At 58.7% G+C, this 21,068-nt stretch overlaps 1 protein-coding gene across 6 annotated transcripts in view; it reads left to right on the top strand.

Moving 5' to 3' along the window:
- Positions 1–18,677, top strand: part of MAP2K2 (mitogen-activated protein kinase kinase 2) — a 37,739-nt gene extending 19,062 nt beyond the window's left edge. For 2 of the 6 annotated variants that reach the window (XM_015122494.3, XM_015122493.3), the window contains 8 exons: positions 3,848–3,925; positions 5,006–5,057; positions 5,143–5,267; positions 7,184–7,397; positions 9,228–9,292; positions 11,423–11,484; positions 12,386–12,431; positions 15,810–16,197. In XM_015122494.3, the coding sequence (XP_014977980.1) occupies positions 3,848–3,925; positions 5,006–5,057; positions 5,143–5,267; positions 7,184–7,397; positions 9,228–9,292; positions 11,423–11,484; positions 12,386–12,431; positions 15,810–15,920 (753 nt within the window). In that variant the 3' untranslated portion in view covers positions 15,921–16,197. Of the gene's footprint in view, positions 1–3,847; positions 3,926–5,005; positions 5,058–5,142; positions 5,268–7,183; positions 7,398–9,227; positions 9,293–11,422; positions 11,828–12,385; positions 13,256–14,757; positions 14,965–15,809; positions 16,198–18,645 lie in introns of those variants that run through there. The other 4 variants (XR_013409587.1, XR_013409588.1, XM_077979520.1 and 1 more) reach the window with 4 other exon arrangements.
- The last annotated feature ends 2,391 nt before the right edge of the window (positions 18,678–21,068 follow it).

The following is a 21,068-nucleotide window of genomic DNA, read 5'->3' as shown; positions in this document are numbered from 1 at the left end:
CCCAGCACTTCGGGAGGCCAAGGCAGGCGGATCACGAGGTCAAGAGTTCGAGACTATCCTGGCCAACATGTTGAAACCCCATCTATGCTAAAAATACAAAATTAGCTGGGCACGGTGGTGCACGCCTGTAGTCCCAGCTGCTCAGGAGGCTGAGACAGGAGAATCACACGAACCTGGGAGGTGGAGCTTGCAGTGAGCCGAGATCATGCCACTGCACTCCAGCCTGGTGACAGAGCAAGACTCCGTTTCAAAATAAAAGAAAAAGAAAATAAACATAGCATTGGCCCTTTCATTTATTTATTGTCTTTTCAAGTCAGGGTCTTGCTGAGTTGCCCAGACTAGAGTACACTGGTGCCATCCTCCCACCTCAGCCTCCCGAGTAGCTGGGACCACAGGCACGAGCCACCATGCACAGCGAATTTATTTTCTTATTTTTGTAGAAATGGTGTCTCTCTATGTTGCCCACGCTGGTCTTGAACTCCTGTCCACAAGTGACCCTCCTGCCTCGGCCTCCCAGCGCTTTGGGAGAATCACGTGAGCCCAGTAGGTCGAGGCTGCAGCGAGCTATGATTGAGCCACTGCTCTATAGCCTGGGCAACAGAGTGAGTCCTGAGACTGTATTTCCAAATACACAGTCAGATCTGGGGACCAGGTGCTCACTTCTGTAATCCCAGCATTTTGGGAGGCTGAAGCGAGAGGACCTCTTGAGCCCAGGAGTTTGAGAGCAGCCTGGGCAACGTGAGGAACCCCAGTCTCTACAAAAAATTGGCAGGACTTGATGTCGCGCCTGTAGTCCCAGCTACTTGGAAGGCTGAGGTGGGAGGATTGCCTGAACCCAGGAGGTCGAGGCTGCAGCGAGCCGAGATCCCACCACTCTGCTGCCGTCTGGGCAACTTCTGTCTCACAGAGAGAAAGAAAAGATCTGGAACAATCTGAGTCACACTTGAGGGGAGAATGGTGGAAGCGATGGGGCGTCCGGGTTTTTTATCTTCGTTTGAATTTTATACAAGAAAAATGTGTTCGCCTACTACCTATGTAACAAAAGTACAGTTACAAGACTATTTGAAACACACACACACACACGGACACACACACACACACACACACGCACACATGGTAGAAGTGTGTGGTCATGCACAGAGTGAGATTTGGAGCCAGCAGTACACAGCTGCCATACCCTCTGCGCCACATCCTGTCTCTGTGACTCAGACAAACTGCTTGTCCTGCCAGACGTTGGTCTTTATAGCTGGAGACCAGCCCTTCTCAACCAGGGGCAGTTCTCCCTCCCAGGAGACACCTGGCGCTGTCTGGGGACGTGTGTAGTTATCACGTCTGCGGGTGCTTCTGGCGTGGAGTGGGTGGAGGCCAGGGGCGCTGCTCAGCACCCTGCAGTGCCCACACCGGCCCCACCCCAGAGAGTGACCTGGCGCCGATGTCACAGTGAAGAAAGACGGCCGCAGAGAGAGCTCCTGTGAGACGCCTCCCGCCAGCTCACGAGGCTTGCAGCCCAGCACTGCGCCCGCCCTCACCTCCTGGGAAGGGCTTTCTCAGTTTCCTCACGCAGCAAACATTGATTGTGACCCTCTGAGGAACGGAGACTGAAGGAGCTGTGCTGGGGAGCAGGGGTTTTAGGGTTTTAGGGTTGCGTTGGCTGCCTTGGCTGCGCTGGCTGCATTGGCTGCGTTGGCTGTGTTGGTTGCGTTGGTTGTGTTGGTTTGTGTTGGTTTGTTTTCCGCCACCCTGCCTCTTTGAAGTTGTTGGTCTCTTTCTGGTTTTTGTTTTTTTGAGGTAGGGTCTCCCTCTGTCACCCAGGCTGGAGTGCAGTGGGGCGATCTCGGCTCACTGCAACCTTGACCTCCCAGGTTCAAGGGATCTTCCCACTGCAGCCTTCCGAGTAGCTGGGACTACAGGCTTGCGCCACCACGCCCAGCTAATTTCTGTACCTTTTGTAGACGTGGGGTCTCACTGTGTGGCTCGGGCTGGTCTCAAACTCCTCAGCTCAAGCATGCATTTTCCTCGGCCTCCCGAAGGGGTAGGAGCATAGGTGTGAGCCACCACGTCTGGCCTTTTTTTTTAAATTGAGGAGTCTCGCTCTGTCACCCAGGCCGGAGAAAAGTGGCGTGATCTCGACCAACAGCAACCTCCGCCCCCCGGGTTCAGGCGGTCCCCCCGGGTTCAGGCGATCCTCCTGCCTCAGCCTCCGGAGTAGCTGAGATTACAGGCGCCCACCACCACACCCAGCTAATTTTTTGTATTTTTAGCAGAGGTGGGGTTTTACCGTATTGGCCAGGCAGGTCTCAAACTCCTGACCTCAAGTGACCCGTCTGCCTCAGCCTCCCAAAGTCCTGGCATTACAGGCGTGAGCCACTGCTCCTAGCCCATGTCTGGCCTCTTTTTAAAGAATTAGTTTAAGGTAGATTGATAACAACTGAGAATGGAAGCAGTTTCCACCTGGCCCTGGCTCACCGGAGCTCCCATCCCAGCCCCTCCTCCTGGGCTGTCTGGACCCTGGCCACACCTGCCCTCCCACCCTGTGTGTCTGCATCTTCAGCCTGGAGCTGGTGGATGGAGTCACATCTGTGCTCTAGAGGCCTCAGAGCGTGTCGGGTTCTCTAGAACTGCCCTCGGCCTTTCTCTCCGAGCCTAGCTGGGCAGAAGTGGCCAGAAAGCAGCAACCCGGACACCCCTGAGTCCCAGGATTTCTCCCCCGGCTCCTCCCACCCGTGTGAATGAAAGCCGTCCTGGGGAAGGCTGGGCTTTTGCAGGAGTCCTGGAGCAGCGTGGTGGGGAAATCCAGGCTCCCTGGCTCGCCTCTCCAGCCTCAGTTCCGCTTTCCTCCTGCTGAGCGCAGAAGAGAAGCATGCCAGACGGTGGCAGTGGGAACTCGGCCGGTCACCCCTGCTGTCCTGGGGGTGGCCTGGCAGGTGTGTCCGGAGCCTCCACCTCTGAAGAGGCATCTTGGGTGGCTCCCAGGGCCTGGGGTTTTGGCATTTGGGGGTTTGGGTCCCCAGGCTTGTTGCCAGGCAGCCTTGGGCAAGACATGGAATTTCTGTTTCACCATTCCTGACATGGAGGTGGGGCCGCACCCAGGGGCCAGCCTAGCCATGATGACTGGTTCCCAGGCCTCCACAGGATGCCCGGCACAGCGGTGAGGAGACCGAGGCTGTGGGGAGTGGCCAAGGTCACGGTCACCTGGGCTGGCCTCACTGGGGTCCGTCCTACAGTCCATGCACCCCCTGGCACCTGGTTCTACTCAACCTGGCCTTTCTGTCCTAAGCGGCAGGGACAGGCGCAGGGCTTGGTTAGGGAGCCCCTGTGGGGGTCTGGACAGGCACACAGCAACCCTCCGTCTCCTCCCACATGGGCAGCGCCCGCTTCTCCACGCCCTCACCCTCCCCTTCCCTTCGTGTGCTGGGAAGAGGACCCAGGCCCAGGAAGCTGATCTCCAGCCTGGCCGCCTCCCATGGCGCACAGACAAGCCCACCATGCAGGCTTCAGGGAGTGCAGGCCCCACAGCTGGCTGAGCCCCCGGCCACGGCTTGGGCTGGCCTGGAGCAGAGCCTCTGCCGTGGCGACGTCAGGAGGGCCGAGTCACGCAACTGATTCCAGGAAGGGACGGGAGGCGGGGGCGCCGTGGGCCCTGTTTCTCTGCCACCTTGTGGGCGGGTGTGCAGACCCGAAGCAAAACTATCAGAAGGCCCTTTGACCAGTGGGTGGAGTTGGGCTCCCGCCCCTGCTTCCCATCAGTCAGGAGGCAGACCGCCCCCTCGCCGGGAGTGGGGGGACGCATCCGTGGCTTCCCAGCCACCTGCTCAGAGCCTGCACTCACTCGTCGTGTGCCCTCTAGGATGGCGGCTCCCTGGACCAGGTGCTGAAGGAGGCCAAGAGGATCCCCGAGGAGATCCTGGGGAAAGTCAGCATTGCGGTGAGTCCCGCCGCAGACCCCGCACAGGCCTCCTCCACACGGCCAGGGTTCCAGGAGCCACTCACAGTGCGGTGGGGGTTAGGGTGGCCCCTGCAGAAAGAGAGTGGCCAAGGCTGTGCCCACCCCCTGTGGAGCTTGAACAAGTGACGTCCCTTTTGGGGCCCGAGGTCACCATCTGCCGAGTGAAGACGTGAGGTTTCCTCTTCACTCTTAGTATCCCCTGTTTGCCATGCTGGTCCTCTCTGAGCCTCGTGGCAGGGGGATGTTGGCCGCTGGTACGTTGCGGGGGACAGGAGCTTGTTGAAGGGGAAACCCTGGGGTGGGACGTGGGACGCCAGGACCTGCAGACACACTCCCCCTTGCTGTTAGAAATGCCACCGGGGCCAAGGGCGTCTCTGCTGCCCGGTCTCCAGCGCAGCTGCTCCGCAGAGCCGTGTGGCCTCAGCAGACCGTGCGCGTTGCTTCTAGGAGCTTGCACCTTGCCCATAGCAGGGGCCGAGTCCCGCCTGCCCGTACCGGAGTTGGGATTAAGACACAGGCTGCGTGCTGCCAGACATGCGCTTCAGAGTAGAAAGCTGCCGTCAGCACTGCCTGTGCTGCTTCCTTCACTTCTCGGGATGCTCCTTCCAGGGTGGGCCTGGGGGAAGCAGCGTCCTTCCCGGGCACCCTTAGCCCGTCCCGTCTGCGGGCCCTTAGCACAGTCCCTGGGGCCCCAGATGCGTTACAGATGCTGCCCTTCAGGCTGGTGTGGGCAAACTCAGCAGCCCGGCCTACTCCCGGGCTGTGGGCCACCGTCTCAGCTTCCCTGGGGCTCAGCCGTGTGCCCTGATTCAGAGGCAGTAATGGCATCGGCCGCACTGCAGCCGTGTGGGAACCGGGGTTTACTTGCACACAGCACAGGACCATCAGCATCGTCTGCCCTCGCTTGCTCCACCCCAGCGAGCTCCTCCCAGCCTGAAACAGGGTTCCTGCCGCAGGTCCCTCGCTCCAGCTTTGGCTGCTCAGGTCCAACCCCTGGGCTCGGTCAGGAGCTAAGTCCTGGCGGCCTTGTCCCGTGACCCTCTCCGTGCTCCCCTGCAGGTTCTCCGGGGCTTGGCGTATCTCCGAGAGAAGCACCAGATCATGCACCGAGGTAAGGCCCAACCCGCCCTCCTCAGAGCCCTGTGGGCTGGCAGGCAAATGTTGGGCGCCCCTCACTCGCCGCATGCCGCCCCCAGATGTGAAGCCCTCCAACATCCTTGTGAACTCCAGAGGGGAGATCAAGCTGTGTGACTTCGGGGTGAGCGGCCAGCTCATCGACTCCATGGCCAACTCCTTCGTGGGCACACGCTCCTACATGGCTGTGAGTCCCCCCGGCTGTGAGTCCCCCCAGCTCTCCCCTCAACTCTCCCCCTCAGCTCTCGCCCCCAGTTCTCCCACGTAGCTCTCCCCTCCATCTCTTCCCCTCCGCTCTCCCCGCCAGTTCTCCTGCGCAGCTCTCTCCCCACCTCCCACAAGGCTTTCCCAGCTACTTCATGGGCACACGCGCCTACATGGCCGTGAGCGCCCCCGGGACATTCCCACCCCAGCTGCACCCTCCCCTCCGTCAGCTCTGCCCACTTGCCACAAGGCTTGGGTGCCTCCTGGGAGCCTGCTTTTCGGATTCCCCTTGCTATTTTTTATTTGTTAATTTATCAGTCTTTTTTTTTGTTTGTTTGTTTGTTTTTTTGTTTTTTTTGAGACGTAGTCTTGCTCTGTCACCCAGGCTGGAGTGCAGTGGCCGGATCTCAGCTCACTGCAAGCTCCGCCTCCCGGGTTTATGCCGTTCTCCTGCCTCAGCCTCCCGAGTAGCTGGGACTACAGGCACCCGCCACCTCGCCCGGCTAGTTTTTTTGTATTTTTTAGTAGAGACGGGGTTTCACCGTGTTAGCCGGGATCGTCTCTCGATCTCCTGGCCTCGTGATCCGCCCGTCTCGGCCTCCCAAAGTGCTGGGATTACAGGCTTGAGCCACCGCGCCCGGCCAAATTTATCAGTCTTTTGTAGACACGGGGTCTCGCTGTATTGCCCAGGCTGGTCATGAACTCCTGGGCTCAAGTGACCCTCTTGCCTCGGCCTCCCAAAGTGCTGGGATTCTGCCAGCAGGTGTGCCTGAGCCCCACACCCAGCCAGATCTCCCCTTCCTGTTGGAATTCTCACAGAGGTTTTTGTCTCTAGCAATGCCTGCCAGGTTTCTTTCTTTCTTTCTTTTTCTTTTTCTTTGTTTTCTTTTTTTTGAGACAGAGTCTTGCTCTGTCACCCAGGCTGGAGTGCAATGGCACAATCTTGGCTCATTGCAACCTGTGCCTCCTGGGTTTGAGCAATTCTCCTGCCTCAGCCTCCCAGGCAACTGAGACTACAGGCATGTTGTCACCACACCTGGGTAATTTTTTTTTTTTTTTTTGAGACGGAGTCTCGCTCTGTCACCCAGGTTGGAGTGCAGTGGCGCCATCTCGGCTCACTGCAAGCTCCGCCTCTCGAGTTCACGCCATTCTCCTGCCTCAGCCTCCTGAGTAGGAGACTCAGGGACTACAGGCGCCCACCACCACGCCCGGCTAATTTTTTGTATTTTTACTAGAGATGGAGTTTCACCGTGTTAGCCAGGATGGTCTCGATCTCCTGACCTCATGATCTGCCCACCTCAGCCTCCCAAAGTGCTGGGATTACAGGCATGAGCCACTGCACCCGGCAGCCTTGGCTGATTTTTTTAAAAATGCTTTTGGTAGAGACGGGGTCTCGCCATAGGGGCTAGCCTAGTCTTAACTCCTGGGCTCCCACCTCAACCTCCCAAAGTGCTAGGATTACAGGCATGGGCCACCACACCTGGCCCTTACTTCATTTCTGGACCAAGAAATTGGACTCTGGGGTCTTTTAGGAAATGACTGGGGATTCAGCAGCCTGCCAAATTGAGCCTTGGAGCAGGCTCTGGATGTTAGCCGTGGAGAAGGAGGCCCCTGCTTCCTGGGGCCGATCGTCCATTCCCAAAAGCGCTGAGCGTTGTGGGCTCTTCAAGAGCTGCGGTCGACACCAGCTCCAGGCGTCGGGCTGGAGCCTCTTCAGCAAGTGCTGCAGGGAGGCCCTGGGTTGCTGAGCCGGGAGGTAGAATTGCTTAACAGCTCTCCGTCCATTGCTGTGGTCATTAGCCATGGAGAGGGTGACTGGAGCTGTAATGGGGCAAGCCTCCCGGGTTCCAGCTGCCATCTTCGCCCCTCTGGGCTCTTTCCTTCCTGCCTCTGCTGCAGCCGGAGCGGTTGCAGGGCACACATTACTCGGTGCAGTCGGACATCTGGAGCATGGGCCTGTCCCTGGTGGAGCTGGCCATCGGAAGGTACCCCATCCCCCCGCCCGACGCCAAGGAGCTGGAGGCCATCTTTGGCCGGCCAGTGGTCGACGGGGAAGAAGGAGAGCCTCACAGCATCTCGCCTCGGCCGAGACCCCCCGGGCGCCCCATCAGCGGTACGGCCTGCGTCTGCAACTTCCGGTCCGGACGCGCAGTACCCTGTGCGGGGCCTGCTGTGCCTGGGCCAGCAGCTGCCTCTCCTCTGCCCCTGTCGCACCACCTGTCCCCCTGGATGGTGCCGACTGTGGTCAGCAGTCCTCAGATGGTCCTGGGGTTTCCCGGGACAGAGCTGGAAGCAGTGAGTGCCCCAAACCTGTTCTGTCCAGGCAGTTGCACCTGTTGTTGCCAGCTGGCGGGATCTGGGAGCGCAGCTTTGCCGCCAAGCCCCTGGGTAGTTAGATTTTCCAACATTTTATCCTGAACGCCTTCAGACGTACAGAAAAGTGGAAGAAACTGGCCACTGCAGAGCCTGGATTCTGCAGGTGACACGCTCCTGTGTGCAGGCCAAGCCTTCCAGGGAGCCCCGAAGTGGAGATCTGACTTGGCATGGCCCTCAGTGGCCTGCTGGCTCCGGCCCCAACACACACAGGAGGGGACGCAGCCCAGGAGGGGGCGGGAGGGCTCAGGCCCCAGGGACAGCTGGGCTCGCAGAGGACAATCCGACGCTTAGGGCGGGCACCTCGGGAGCGGGAGCTCCCAGACGCCAGCCAGAGACGCCTGAGCGGACACTTCCACCGCCTGAGGGAAGAACCAGGGGCGGACCCTGCTTGGTGCAGAGTCACGGGAGGGTCCTGTGATTTTTTTTGAAGTCAGACATCAGGGAGAGTTAGTGGAGTTAGACCCCAAAGGACCCTGTAGCGGACTCTGGTTGGTTTTAAAACCACGTTTCCGAACTGAAGCACACTCCCCACAACTCACTCATTTCAGTGGTTTTCAGTCACAGTGCTGCGCCCCATCACCTCTAATTCCAGAACCTTCTCAGCTTCCCAAGAGGAAACCCCGTCCCCATCAGCCGTCACTCTCCGTCCCCTTCCTGCCTCTGTGAACTGGCCCGTCCTGGGCATTTCACAGAAACGGGATCGCACACTGTGTGGCCTTCTGTGTTTTGTGTGTGGCTTCTCTCCCGAGCGGTGTCCTCGAGGGTCCTCCACGCCGTGGTGCGTGTCAGAGCCTGGCTCCTTTTGAAAGGCTGACTGGTATTTTATGACACGAGCAGGCCACGTTTTGTGGTCCTTCTACCCCGGACGGGCTGGGGCTGTGAGAAGGTGATTTTCACAGCACTGGCAAACCCAAGCCCTCCCCTCCAGCCAGACTGCTGGGATGTCTTGATCTCGTCCCAGGGAGAGTCCCCCAAGTCCTTATACTCAGGCCTGGCCTCAGCCCCTCCCAGGTGGTACACCATCCCCAGCCCTGCCCCCAGCCCAGGGCCCCAGCCCGCCTGCCCATTTTGGGACAGGCAGAAGGCGAAAGTCCAGCGGCCAAGCCCAGGCCTGGCCAGCTGGTTCTCAGACGGGTCAGCCACCCCTAGCCGGTCTCCCGCCCTGAATGGCACTCGGGGCCTGCCACCATCACCGCCAGCAGCTCCATGCAAGGTCACAGTGCTGTCCTTGCCTGCGGTCAGCACCGTCCCTCCCCCTGCCCGCCAGAGAGGAGGGTGATGACTTTGGCACGTCCGGCAAGCCTCACCGAGCGAAATGTGTGACTTCTCAAAAAATGTTCATGTTCCTTTTGCCGTTTTTTTAATTCACTAGAGGCTCAGGCATCCCGGGGAATGGAACGCAGCGTCAGGCAGAGGGGCTTTGTCCTGTGCCTCTGCACACCCACCTCCGATTTAGGCTGGCGTGGGGAGGAGGGTGCCCGGTGGTGATCAGCCCCTGGGAGCCCAACCCCCAGAAGTAGTGAGGTGGCCACTGGCCCCTCTCACCTCCATCTCTCTCCCTGTGCAGGTCACGGGATGGATAGCCGGCCCGCCATGGCCATCTTCGAACTGCTGGACTATATTGTGAATGAGGTTGGTGCTCGACGCCTTTTGGCTTTTCTTTTCTTTTCTCTTTTTCTTTTTTTTTTTTTTGGAAGCAAAATCTCTCTCTTGAGTAGAGCAAGAGTCACCCAGGCTGGGCCGGGCACGGTGGCTCACGCCTGTAATCCCAGCACTTTGGGAGGCCGAGGCGGACAGATCAGGAGGTCAGGAGATCGAGACTATCCTGGCTAAGACAGTGAAACCCCGTCTCTACTAAAAATACAAACAATTAGCTGGGCGCGGTGGCAGGCACCTGTAGTCCCAGCTACTTGGGAGGCTGAGGGAGGAGAATGGCGTGAACACAGGAAGTGGAGGTTTCAGTGAGCGGAGATTGCGCCACTGCATTCCAGCCTGGGCGACAGAGCAAGACTCCGCCTCAAAAAAAAAAAAAAAAAGTCACCCAGGCTGGAGTACAGTGATGCTATCTCGGCTCACTGAAACCTCCACTTTCCAAGCTCAGGTGATTCTCGTGCCTCAGCCTCCCGAGTAGCTGAGATTACAGGTGTGCACCACCACACCCAGCTATTTTTTTCTTTTTTTTTTGAGACAAAGTCTAGCTTTGTAGTGCAGTGGCTCGATCTTGGCTCACTGCAACCTCTGCCTCCCAGGTTCAAGTGATTCTTGAACCAATTCCACGTGCATCGCATCTCCCGTCTTCCATTGTGCTGCACAAGCCCAGCTCCTTCCCAAGGGCCTTGTTTTTTTATGAAGACGCACCCAGAATTCCCGCCGCAGCCTCTCGCCCTGAGTCTAGCAGGAGGTGCGTGCCAGCAGCCCCGGGCTCAGGCCAAGGAGCCAGCCTACCGCTTGAGCGGTGGTCCAGTGTCTCTGCATTAGAGCGTCCAGGAGCCCATGGGTGTGGACTCATAAATCACCCCACTTCCACGGAGAAAGGGACAGGCGTGGCCCTTGCCTCTTGGAAGGAGGCCAGAGAGCCTAGAAGGACCTATAGGTCCTGGAGTGGCTCCTGTTCCGTCAGTCCCTGTAACCACCCCGTGAGCCAAGTGTGAGGGTTTCCACCGCCCAGATGAGTAAACCAAGGCACAAGGAGGGGCTTGGCCTCCTCCCAGGCCTGCAGCTGTCAGGGAGGCACAGGACTGCACCCCAAGGTCCTGCTGGCCACGTGACCAGGCCGGGCCACCTCCCTGAGCCTTCTGTGGGCTTCTGTGTCTTTGGCAGCCCTTTGGAGCTGGGGCAGAGAAACAGGCATCTAAGCTGCCTGCAGACTGGGCAAGGCCTGGGGTTGGGTGGCGAGATGATGACAGGGCCAGGTGGGGTGGCCCTGGTGACCCAGCCCTCCCTGCACCTGGCAGCCACACCCAGGCCTGGTGCACACATCCCCCCACTGCTCCCCTGCCTCTTCCCACCCCTGCGCAGGAGAGGCCTGACCCCGCACTGCCGGCACTACTTCCACGGCCACTCCCACTCCAGGGACGTGTGTGCTGGGCCGGGCTCTCCAGTGCTTGGGCTTAAAATTTTGGACCCCGTTTGGTTGGGCACAGTGGCTCAGGTGTGTAATTCTAGCACTTTAGGAGGCCGCAGCGGGTGGATCACCTGAGGTCAGGAGTTCGAGACCAGCCTGGCCAACCTGGTAAAAAATACTGTCTCTACTAAAAATACAAAAATTAGCTAGGTGCAGTGGCGGGCACCTGTAATCCCAGCTACTCGGGAGGCTGAGACCGGAGAATCGCTGGAACCCTGGAGGCGGAGGCTGCAGTGAGCCAAGATCACTCCATTATGCTCCAGCCTGGGCGACAGAGCGAGACTCTGTCTCAAAACCAAAGAACTTTGGACCTAGCTGTTCCTCTGTGGGGCCCAGTCCCAAAGCTCATCCTTCAGCCAGCGTCACTGGGGAAGGAAGCAATTGATGATACTCGAGGAGTTGTCCTGTTTATAAAAGGGGGGGGCACCCCTCTCTCCTTCCCTCCAACCAGCCATGACTCTCAAACGAGAAGTTCCGGGAGAAGGCCAGCTCTCACAGGGTGCAGCTCAGCTGGCATGTGGTGTCGGCCAGGCCTGCAGGGTGGGTGACTGGACAGGACAGGCAGGGGTTGGGAGGGCTACAGCCAAGGGTCCCTGAAGACGCCCAGGGCTGACCCCACCCTCTGTTCTCCTCCGCAGCCGCCTCCTAAGCTGCCCAACGGTGTGTTCACCCCCGACTTCCAGGAGTTTGTCAATAAATGGTAGGTGGAGCCGGGCCGCCCGCACCCCTGGCCAGGACCCAGATGTGCCACTCCTTCCAGGTCCTGGGTGGGGCCCCTGGCCCAGCCTGCCCATCCAGAATCCCAGTGCAGGGTCATGCAGGACTCTGAGCCCAACAGGAAGCCAGATTCCCTTTCCCAGGGCTGTGGCGCTGCAGCTCCTGGCTGCCATGCCATCCTGTCCCCGAGCCGGGGGGTGAAGCAGGATTGCAGGCCCTGTGGACATGACGGTGTCCCTGCCTCACCGTCTGCAGCCGGAGAAGCCTCTGCCTGGTCCGCGGACCACTGATGTGCTGGCCATGGGCTCCCCGAGGCCCGCCTGCAGGTTCTAGGAGGATTGCCAACCCCTCTCCATTCTCCTGCCCCCAAGCACCCAGCAGCATCTGTGGCGTGGGCCTCAGGCATGGGCCACAGACCACGGGGGAGGAGCTGGGGACACCCGCTTGCCCATAGGGCCAGTCCGTGTGTCTGAGCTGGGGGCGCTGTGAAATGGCACCGCACTCCTGGTGCTAAAGTTGTCCTGGGCCCTTGACGTGTCCTCCGGCAGGCCGGGGACAGCATCTGACCCACACACGGGGCTGCTCTGTGTCTGAAGAAGGTTTTTATTAGAAAGTTAGCTGGGGTTGCATCCAGGCTTCTGACCCACCAGGCGGGGTTTCCCGCCCTCTCACCCTCCCCACAGGGGTGTCCTGCCCCTGGCACCAAAGGGCAGAGGTGGAGCCCTCGTCCGCTGCCAGGCGGCAGAGCAGAGCAGGCAGGTCTGTGCCACAGATCCAGGCGTCCCCCGGCCACAGCCCAAAACGCAGGTGCCCTGGGGCCACCAACTAACTGCCCTATCTTGTCTCCCCTACTGCCTCCCGGTCCTGCCTCTTGGAACCCCCAGCCTCATCAAGAACCCAGCGGAGCGGGCGGACCTGAAGATGCTCACGGTGAGTGATGCCAGCGGGTTCTGGGGCCGGGAGGGTGCAGGCTGCCACCCGGGCCCCAGGAAATAAGGCTGCTGGGCCTGGCTTTGCCCCAGGAGCCAGCACCTGCGACCAGGATGTGGGCAGTCCAGGTGTGCCAGGCCACACCGAGGACCCTCTGTGGGTCTCCCTCGTCCACGAGAGAAGCCATCCTGGAGTGGCTGCGGGGAGCATAGGGTGGGCTCTGAGCCCCACCGCTCCTGCCTGGTGCTGGTCCCGCACCCACAGGATGGGACCCCAGGCTCATTTGCCCTCATGAGAGGCTGGAGGCAGCTCTCAGCTCCCCGAGCTCCTTTCCCTGCAAACAAGAGGGTGACCGTCCCTGTTGTGCACACTGTGGCAGGCAGGTCCCCCGAGGCTGTGGGTGCTTCGGTGTCTCCTTAAACTCCCATCCTCTGATACCCTCGGAAGCCTAGCTGTTCACCAAAACTCGCCTTCCCAGCGGGGACTATGCCCTCAGAGGAGGGCCCTGGGCGTCATCCTCCTGCCCCTCAGCCCAGCCTACACCCCGGGTGCTGTCCCGCACCACGGCCACCGTCAGCAGCCTTCGAACCCCTCCACAGCTGATGGGTGGATTGGAGCCCCGCCCTCCTAGACAGCCCGCTACTTTCTGTGCCTGTAAGAAAAGAAGAGATGCCAGCTACAGGTGCCCAACCCGTGCACCTTGTGATACCGGAATGTGGCTTTCAGCTTTGTATGTTTCTTGAGGGTTGGACAGAGTCTCACTGTGTCTCCCAGACTGGAGTGCAATGAAACAATCTGGGCTCACTGCAGTCTCAGCCTCCCAGGCTCAAGCGATCCTCCTGCCTCAGCCTCCCAGGCTCAAGCGATCCTCCTGCCTCAGCCTCCCAGGCTCAAGCGATTCTCCTGCCTCAGCCTCCCAGGCTCAAGCGATTCTCCTGCCTCAGCCTCCCAGGCTCAAGCGATTCTCCTGCCTCAGCCTCCCGAGTAGCTGGGATTACAGGCGCCCACCACCACGCCCAGCTAATTTTTGTATTTTTAGTAGAGACGGGGTTTCACCATGTTGGCCAGGCTGGCCTCACACTCCTGACCTCATGTGATCCACCTGCCGCAGCCTCCCAAAGTGCTGGGATTACAGGCATGAGCCACCGCACCCAACCTGCCCAGCTAGTTTTTTAGAGAGATAGGGTTTTGCTAACTGTCCAGGCCGGTCTCAAACTCCTGGGCTCAAATGATTCTCCCACCTCAGCCTCCCAGAGGGCTGGGATTACAGGTGTGAGCCACTGCCCCTGGCATATGTGACATTTTTTCTTTTTTAATGAGGCAGGCTGCGCACAGTGGTGGGCGCTTGGAATCCTAGTGCCATGGGGGGATGGCTGAGGCCAGGAGTTCAAGGGCAGCCTGGGCAACATGGTGAGACTGTGCCTCTCCAAAATAAATACATAAATAGAGAGGAGTACTAATGTTGAAATCACTTTTCTTTTTTTCCCCCTGAGACAGAGTATTGCTGTGTCGCCCAGGCTGGAGGGCAGTGGCGCAATCTCAGCTCACTGCAACCTCCGTCTCCCAGGTTCAAGCAGTTCTCCTGCCTCGGCCTCTCGACTAACTGGGATTACAGGCTCGTGCCACCATGCCCGGCTAATCTTTGTGTTTTTAGCAGAGATGGGGTTTCACCATGTTGGCCAGGCTGGTCTTGAACTTGTGATCCACCCACCTTGGTCTCCCAGGGTGCTGAGATTATAGGCATGAGCCATTGCGCCTGGCTGAAATAGCCTTTTTTGAACCAGCTTCTTAAAAATGTTCCCCTGTGGGGTAGCCTAGTAACCTGTGGACCTAGCCGAGATGTGTCCTATCAAGTTGGTTGTTTTTTCACCCATACCTGCACCGACTTTTAGGGAGACACCCTTGCCTGCCTCCAGCTGCAAAAGAGGCAGCATTCGGGGGCCCAAGGTCCTGGACGCCACCCTCCTGGGAACCCCAAAGGCCTCTGCTCACCCGCCGTGGGGTGGCCCAGCCCAGCCTCTTCCCTAAGGGCACCCGCCCTCCTCCCCCAGCCCTTCTAACCGGGAGGCTTCTCATGTCGTGCTGTCCTGTACAGGAACCACTAACCACACATGGCTGTTTAAATGTGTTAAATGGGGCCGGGCACAGTGGCTCATGCCTGTCATCCCAGCACTTTGGGAGGCCGAGGCGAGTGGATCACTTGAGGCCAAGATTTCGAGACCAGCCTGGGCAACATGGAGAAACCTGGTCTCTACTAAAAACACAAAAATTAGCTGGGTGTGGTAGCACGGGCCTGTAATCCCAGCTACTTGGGAGGCTGAGGCAGGAGAATTACTTGAACCTGGGAGACAGAGATTACAGTGAGCTGAGATTGTGCCACTGCACTCCAGCCTGTGAGACAGAGCAAGACTGTCTCAAAAAATAAAAATTAAGGCTGGTTGCGGTGGCTCATGCCTGTAATCCCAGCACTTTGGGAAGCTGAGGCAGGTGGATCATTTGAGGTCAGGAGTTCGAGACCAACCTGGCCAACATGGTAAAACCCTGTCTCTACTAAAAATACAAAAATTAGCCGGGTGTGGTGGCACATCCCTGTAATCCCAGCTACTCGGGAGGCTGAGGCAGGAGAATCTCTTGAACCCAGGAGGCGGAGGTTGCAGTGAGCTAAGATCACACCACTGCACTCCAGCCTGGGCAACAAGAACAAAACTCTGTCTCAGAAAAATAAAAAATAAAAAAAACTAAAAGTAATTAATTTAATTTGTTGAACTGAAATACAATTGAGGCTTTTGTTCTCAAGCCACAGGAGCCACTCCCGGGGCTCTGGAGCCTCATGTGCTGGCGGGTGGGACGGTGCCTGTACAGTGCTTTGCAGGCAGTTCTGTGGAACAGCCTGTTCTTGCCTAGACTGTCCTGCTCCGGGGGACCCCGGCAATGGCTGAGGACATTGTGGTGTCGTGACTTGGGGAAGCCCCTGGCATGGAGTGGGTGGAGGCCAGGGGTGCTGCTCAGTACCCTGCAGTACCCAGGATGGCCCCACCCCAGAGAACGATCCAGCCCCAGTGTCCACAGCGGCCGGAGGACCCGGCTTGCGTGAGCGTAGACCCTGCCCTGGGAGCCCAGGCTGCCGGGCTGGTGGTGTCGCCGCCCCGGGTGGAGCGCAGCATCCTGAGACCCCTCGCAGGCCTGGCGGACGCCCCTGCCCCTTCCTGGGTGGCTGTCCCTCTCCTGCCCCGAGTGCGTCTTCCTGGGACGGAGGGAGGGTCTCCTCTGTTTTTTGCTTTCCGTCCTGCACCATCTGCCAGCGCTGGGCAGACCCTGGCCCTCCCCGGTCTACTGGGACTCCAGGCCCGGATACTCACGGCTCCCCTTTCCCTGCAGAACCACACCTTCATCAAGCGGTCCGAGGTGGAAGAAGTGGATTTTGCCGGGTGGTTGTGTAAAACCCTGCGACTGAACCAGCCCGGCACACCCACGCGCACCGCCGTGTGACAGCGGCTGGGCTCCCCGCGTCCCGCTGGTGACCTGCCCACCGTCCCTGTCCACGCCCCGCCCTTCCAGCTGAGGACAGGCTGGCGCCTCCACCCACCCTCCTGCCTCACCCCTGCGGAGAGCACTGTGGCGGGGCAACTGCGCACGCAGGGACGGGGGTCTCCTCTCCTGCCCGTCCTGGCCGAGGTGCCTCCGGGGACGGGCGACGCTGCTGTGTGTGGTCTCAGAGCCTCTGCTTCCTTAGGTTACAAAACGAAACAGGGAGAGAAAAAGCAAACCGCACCATCGTGCTGCTTTCTTCCGTTCGGCGTTGGGTGCTGGGTTTCGCTTCAGCCTGGCATGGACAGGGCATCCCTGAGCTGGCCCGCATTGCGGGGCGCCAAGGCTGAGGGCACAGGGCTCTCCCGAGGGCCAGCCGCTCCCTTTGGGTCAGAGATGAAGACCTGCAGTGAGCCCCCAGGGGATGGCGGCTCTCACCGAAAGGAAGGAGAGCGAGGCCGGGGCGGCGGCTCTTGCCTGTCATTCCATTGCTTTAGGAGGCTAAGGTGGGAGGATCGCTTGAACCCAGGGGATCAAGGCTGCAGTGAACCGCGATGGTGCCAGCACACTCCAGCCTGGGCGACAGAGCAGGGCTCTGACTGGAAAAGAAGGGAAGTGCCACGTGGCTTCCCTCTGTCCTCCCCACCACTGTCGCTGCCTCTGTGGAAGGCAGAGTTTCAGCCTTCTGTGATGGAAGCCACTTCCTCCACGCGGCTCCTGTCACATAGCCTCCGAGGGAAGGCCGCCCCTGCTTCTTCCCCAGTGTGACACCGTCCTCTCCCTGTCCCCGCGCTTCAGAGAGCGGCGGCTCCCAGCAGTGGCTGCTGAGCTGAGACTCGGCCCGCAGAAAGGAAGTACCGGCTTTCCAAGCTGTCGGTGTGGCTGGAAACCCCAGCAGGTCCCGAGACACGCCCTGCACTCCCCCCGCCGCCCCCGTGCCTGCAGCAGGCCCAGCCCAGGCGGGCGGTTCTGTCACCTCTCCTCGCCCAACAAATCAGAAGTGACCACCAGGGCATGTCACCCTTTCGGGCCTCTGAGCCTTTCCGCCACAGTGGGTTGCAGATGAAACGGCGAGGGCTTGTCCTGGGATCTTCAGGGTTCCCGGAGGCCCGTCACCTGCTTCTCCAGTTGTCCGAGACCCAACGCCCAGCCTTTCTGCCTTCAGGGCCGTGTCCCTGGACAGAGGAGTCGCCCTCTGGGCTAGATGTGGGGGCGGCTGGGCCGCTCTAGGGCCCCTCTGAGCTCTGTAAAGCTCGTGAGGCTGCGAGCCTCCCCCTTCAGTACTTCCTGGAGACGACCAGCAAGCTGATACTTATCTGCAGGCGAATTGTAGGGGAAGGGTGGCCGGCACCGTATTTCTGGAGAAAACAAAGCAGAAGGTGGGAGCTTGTGGTTCTGTGGGAACTGCTGGATCGTCCTTTTCTTCTTAGGGTGACCCTTCTAGTCTTGTGTGGTTTTTTTTTTTTCTGCAGACACCAAGGAAGAGGTGAGTTGATACCTCCTGCAAACAGCTCCCCGGGCTTCTCTGCTCCTTCATATTTTTCCCCTAAAGTCTCACATGACTTTAAAAAAAAAAAAAAGCCAGGCTTGGTGGCTCATGCCTGTAATCCAAACACTTTGGGAGTCAGAGGCAGGAGGATCACTTGAGCCGAGTTCAAGACCAGCCTGAGCAACAGAGTGAAACCCTATCTCTACAAAAAAAAAAAAAAAAAAACCTTGGCCGGGCGTGGGGTGCACAGCGTAGTCCCAGCTACTCAGGAGGCTGAGGCAGGAGAATCAGCTGAGCCTGGGGAGGTGGAGGTGGAGGTGGAGGTTGCAGTCAGCCGAGATGACACCACCGCACTGCAGCCTGGGCGACAGTGTGGCTCCAAAAAATAAAAAAATAGGAGAAAAATAAAAGTGTTGAAGGGGCCGCCCTGTGGGTAACCAGGACCCTCAGGATTGCTGGGAGGGCTGAGGGGAATTTGTTGGCTGCCTGTGTGTGCTCCAAGCAGGCGGGACCTCTGGGCGGTCCTGGAAACCCCAGGGTCCTGGCCACCCCCTGCCACTGGCAAGGAGTGAAAGGACACGGGGTTCCAGGGGAGCAGGGGCAGTCTGGGCTGGGTGGGGACGGACTCCGCGCCAGGGTCCCCGCGGTGTGCGAGGCCATCCTGCAGTTTCACTGGAACCCCAAAGCACCCCAGAGGGAAGGACGGGAGAGAAACTGTGGTCTTGCCTGTCTCCCCGCCTCACTTCAGGATCAGGCTTCTAGAAACTACTTTGTAGACGTGGCAAGAGTGCGTCCATGACGTCAGTTTCTAGGTCTGTCAGCTCCTGCTCCCCACAAGAAACTCCCCAGACGCAACCGCCGCCTCATCCGAGACCCCCCCCCCGCCTGCTGCCCTTTGGACTTGTCGCCTCATGCTCTCCACTGCGGAGGCCTGGGAAGGGATCCCGGGTGCTCCCAAAGGTGGCTACACACCGGGCGATGCCCCGTTTTGCCCTGGCCACAGACGCGCTGCAGTCCGGGGTTAGGACTGCCCTGCATCCCGGGGCCAGACCCTTTCCTGTAAAACATGCAGCATTTTAAAGTGTGCAGGGCATGGGCTGGGTGCGGTGGCTCATGCCTCTAATCCCAGCGCTTTGGGAGGCCGAGGTGGGCAGATCACCTGAGGTCAGGAGTTCAAGACCAGCCTGGCCAACATAGTGAAACCCCATCTCTACCAAAAAATACAAAAATTAGCCGGACATGGTGGTGGGCACCTATAATCCCAGCTACTCAGGAGGCTGAGACAGGAGAATCACTTGAACCCGGGAGGCGGATGTTGCAGTGAGCCGAGATCGCACCACCACACTCCAGCCTGGATGAGAGAGCCAGACTCTGTCTCAAAAAAAAAAAAAAAAAAAAAAAAAAAAAAGGTTGCGGGACTTGGCCTGGTGCAGTGGCTCACGCCTACAATCCTAGCACTTTGGGAGGTTGAGGCAGGTGGATCACCTGGGGTTACGAATTCAAGACCAGCCTGGCCAACACGGCAAAACCCCGTCTGTACTAAAAATTCAAAAAATTGGCTGGGTGCGGTGGCTCACGCCTGTAATCCCAGCACTTTGGGAGGCCAAGATGGGCGGATCACGAGGTCAGGAGATCGAGACCATCCTAGCTAACACGGTGAAACCCCGTCTCTACTAAAAATACAAAAAAAACTAGCCGGGCGAGGTGGCGGGCGCCTATAGTCCCAGCTACTCTGGAGGCTGAGGCAGGAGAATGGAGTGAACGCGGGAGGCGGAGCTTGCAGTGAGCCGAGATCGCGTCACTGCACTCCAGCCTGGGCGACAGAACGAGACTCCGTCTCAAAAAATAAATAACATATGGCCAGGCGCGGTGGCTCACGCCTGTAATCCCAGCACTTTGGGAGGCCGAGGCGGGCGGATCACAAGGTCAGGAGATCGAGACCACGGTGAAACCCCGTCTCTACTAAAAATACAAAAAATTAGCCGGGCGCGGTTGTGGGCGCCTGTAGTCCCAGCTACTCGGGAGGCTGAGGCAGGAGAATGGCGTGAACCCGGGAGGCGGAGCTTGCAGTGAGCCGAGATCGCGCCACTGCACTCCAGCCTGGGCAACAGAGCGAGACTCCGTCTCAAAAAAAAAAAAAATAAAAAAATAAAAAAATAAATAAATAAATAAATAAATAACATTTACAGGACTTTAGGGTGAAGGGGGTATCACTGAAGGCCAGGCCTTGGGGCGCCCGGGGCAGCTCATTCCTAGACATTGGAAGGTTTTACACAAACGTGTTGAGGTTTTCCGTGGTTATTCTTAAAAACCTCGGCCGGGTGCAGTGGCTCATGCCTGTAATCCCAGCACTTTGGGAGGCTGAGGCGGGCGGATCACGAGGTCAAGAGATCAAGACAATCCTGGCCAACATGGTGAAACCCCGTCTCTACTAAAAATACCAAAAAAAGGTGTGGTGGCGCATGCCTGTAATCCCAGCCACTCGGGAGGCTGAGGCAGGAGAATCGCTTGAACCTGGGAGGCGGAGGTTGCAGTGAGCCGAGATCACGCCACTGCACTCCAGGCTGGAGAACAGAGCGCGACTCCGTCCCAAACAAACAAAACCCTCCAGACAACACGATAGCCCTGTCCCCATGTCTGAGGCCCACGTTGGACCTAGGGTATACCACCTGTGGCCCCAAGGAGACAACCTACAGCTTTTTATCGGCTGTTTTCCCGGCTCAGTATTTTTTGTTTTGTTTTGTTTTCAGACAGGGTATTGCTGTGTCGCCCGGGCTGGAATGCAGTGGCACAATCTCAACTCACTGCAACTTCCGCCTCCCGGGTTCAAGCAATTCTCCTGCCTCAGCCTACCGAGTAGCTGGGATTACAGGCATGTGCCACCACGCCCAGATAATTTTTGTATTTTTAGTAGAGACAGGGTTTCACCATGTTGCCCAGGCTGGTCTCAAACTCCTGACCTCAAGCCATCCACCCGTCTCGGCCTCCCAAAGTGCTGGGATTACAGGCGTGAGCCACCGCGCCCGGCCCCCCAGCTGGGTATTTTCATCGTACATAAACAGCGCTTGACTTGGTCATGTGTGCTGGCTTCTGTCTCTGGAGAGCATGGGCAGCCCTCACATCCATCTCCATAGCGCAGTCTGTCTCCAGACACACCAAAAAGTCACGGGCTCCATGCAAGTGTCCCAGGCTGTGTGCGGGGCAGGATTTGCTGAAATATTCGATTTGTGAAGTGGGGGTCACAGGCGACGGCCCGCTCGCTTCATCCTGTGGAATTCTCCCCAGATGGGACCCAGGCTGGCCCTGGGACAGCCACACACTTCCTTCTCCTCCTGCAACAGCCGCCCCGGGGTGGGGCAAGTGGAAAGGTCATCAAATGAAATGAGGCCGGAGAAGCAACCGGCCGCCCAGAGGGTGAGATTCCACAAGGGCCCCCACGCCATGGCGTCCCCATCCTGTCCCCATCCCCTTCCACCCCAACCCAATGTGCATGCTGCACCCCAGACGAAATGTACATTTATGTACATGTCCCAGTTTTAGCAGAATTTCCCTGTTTTTTTTTTTTTTTTTTTTTTTTTTGAGACGGAGTCTCGCTGTGTCTCCCAGGCTGGAGTGCAGTG

This window comes from Macaca mulatta, chromosome 19 (assembly GCF_049350105.2).
Source record: "Macaca mulatta isolate MMU2019108-1 chromosome 19, T2T-MMU8v2.0, whole genome shotgun sequence".
NCBI classification, from domain to species: Eukaryota; Metazoa; Chordata; class Mammalia; order Primates; family Cercopithecidae; genus Macaca; species Macaca mulatta.
Note: the sequence above shows the minus strand (reverse complement) of the source record. Positions and strands in the feature narration are given on the sequence as shown.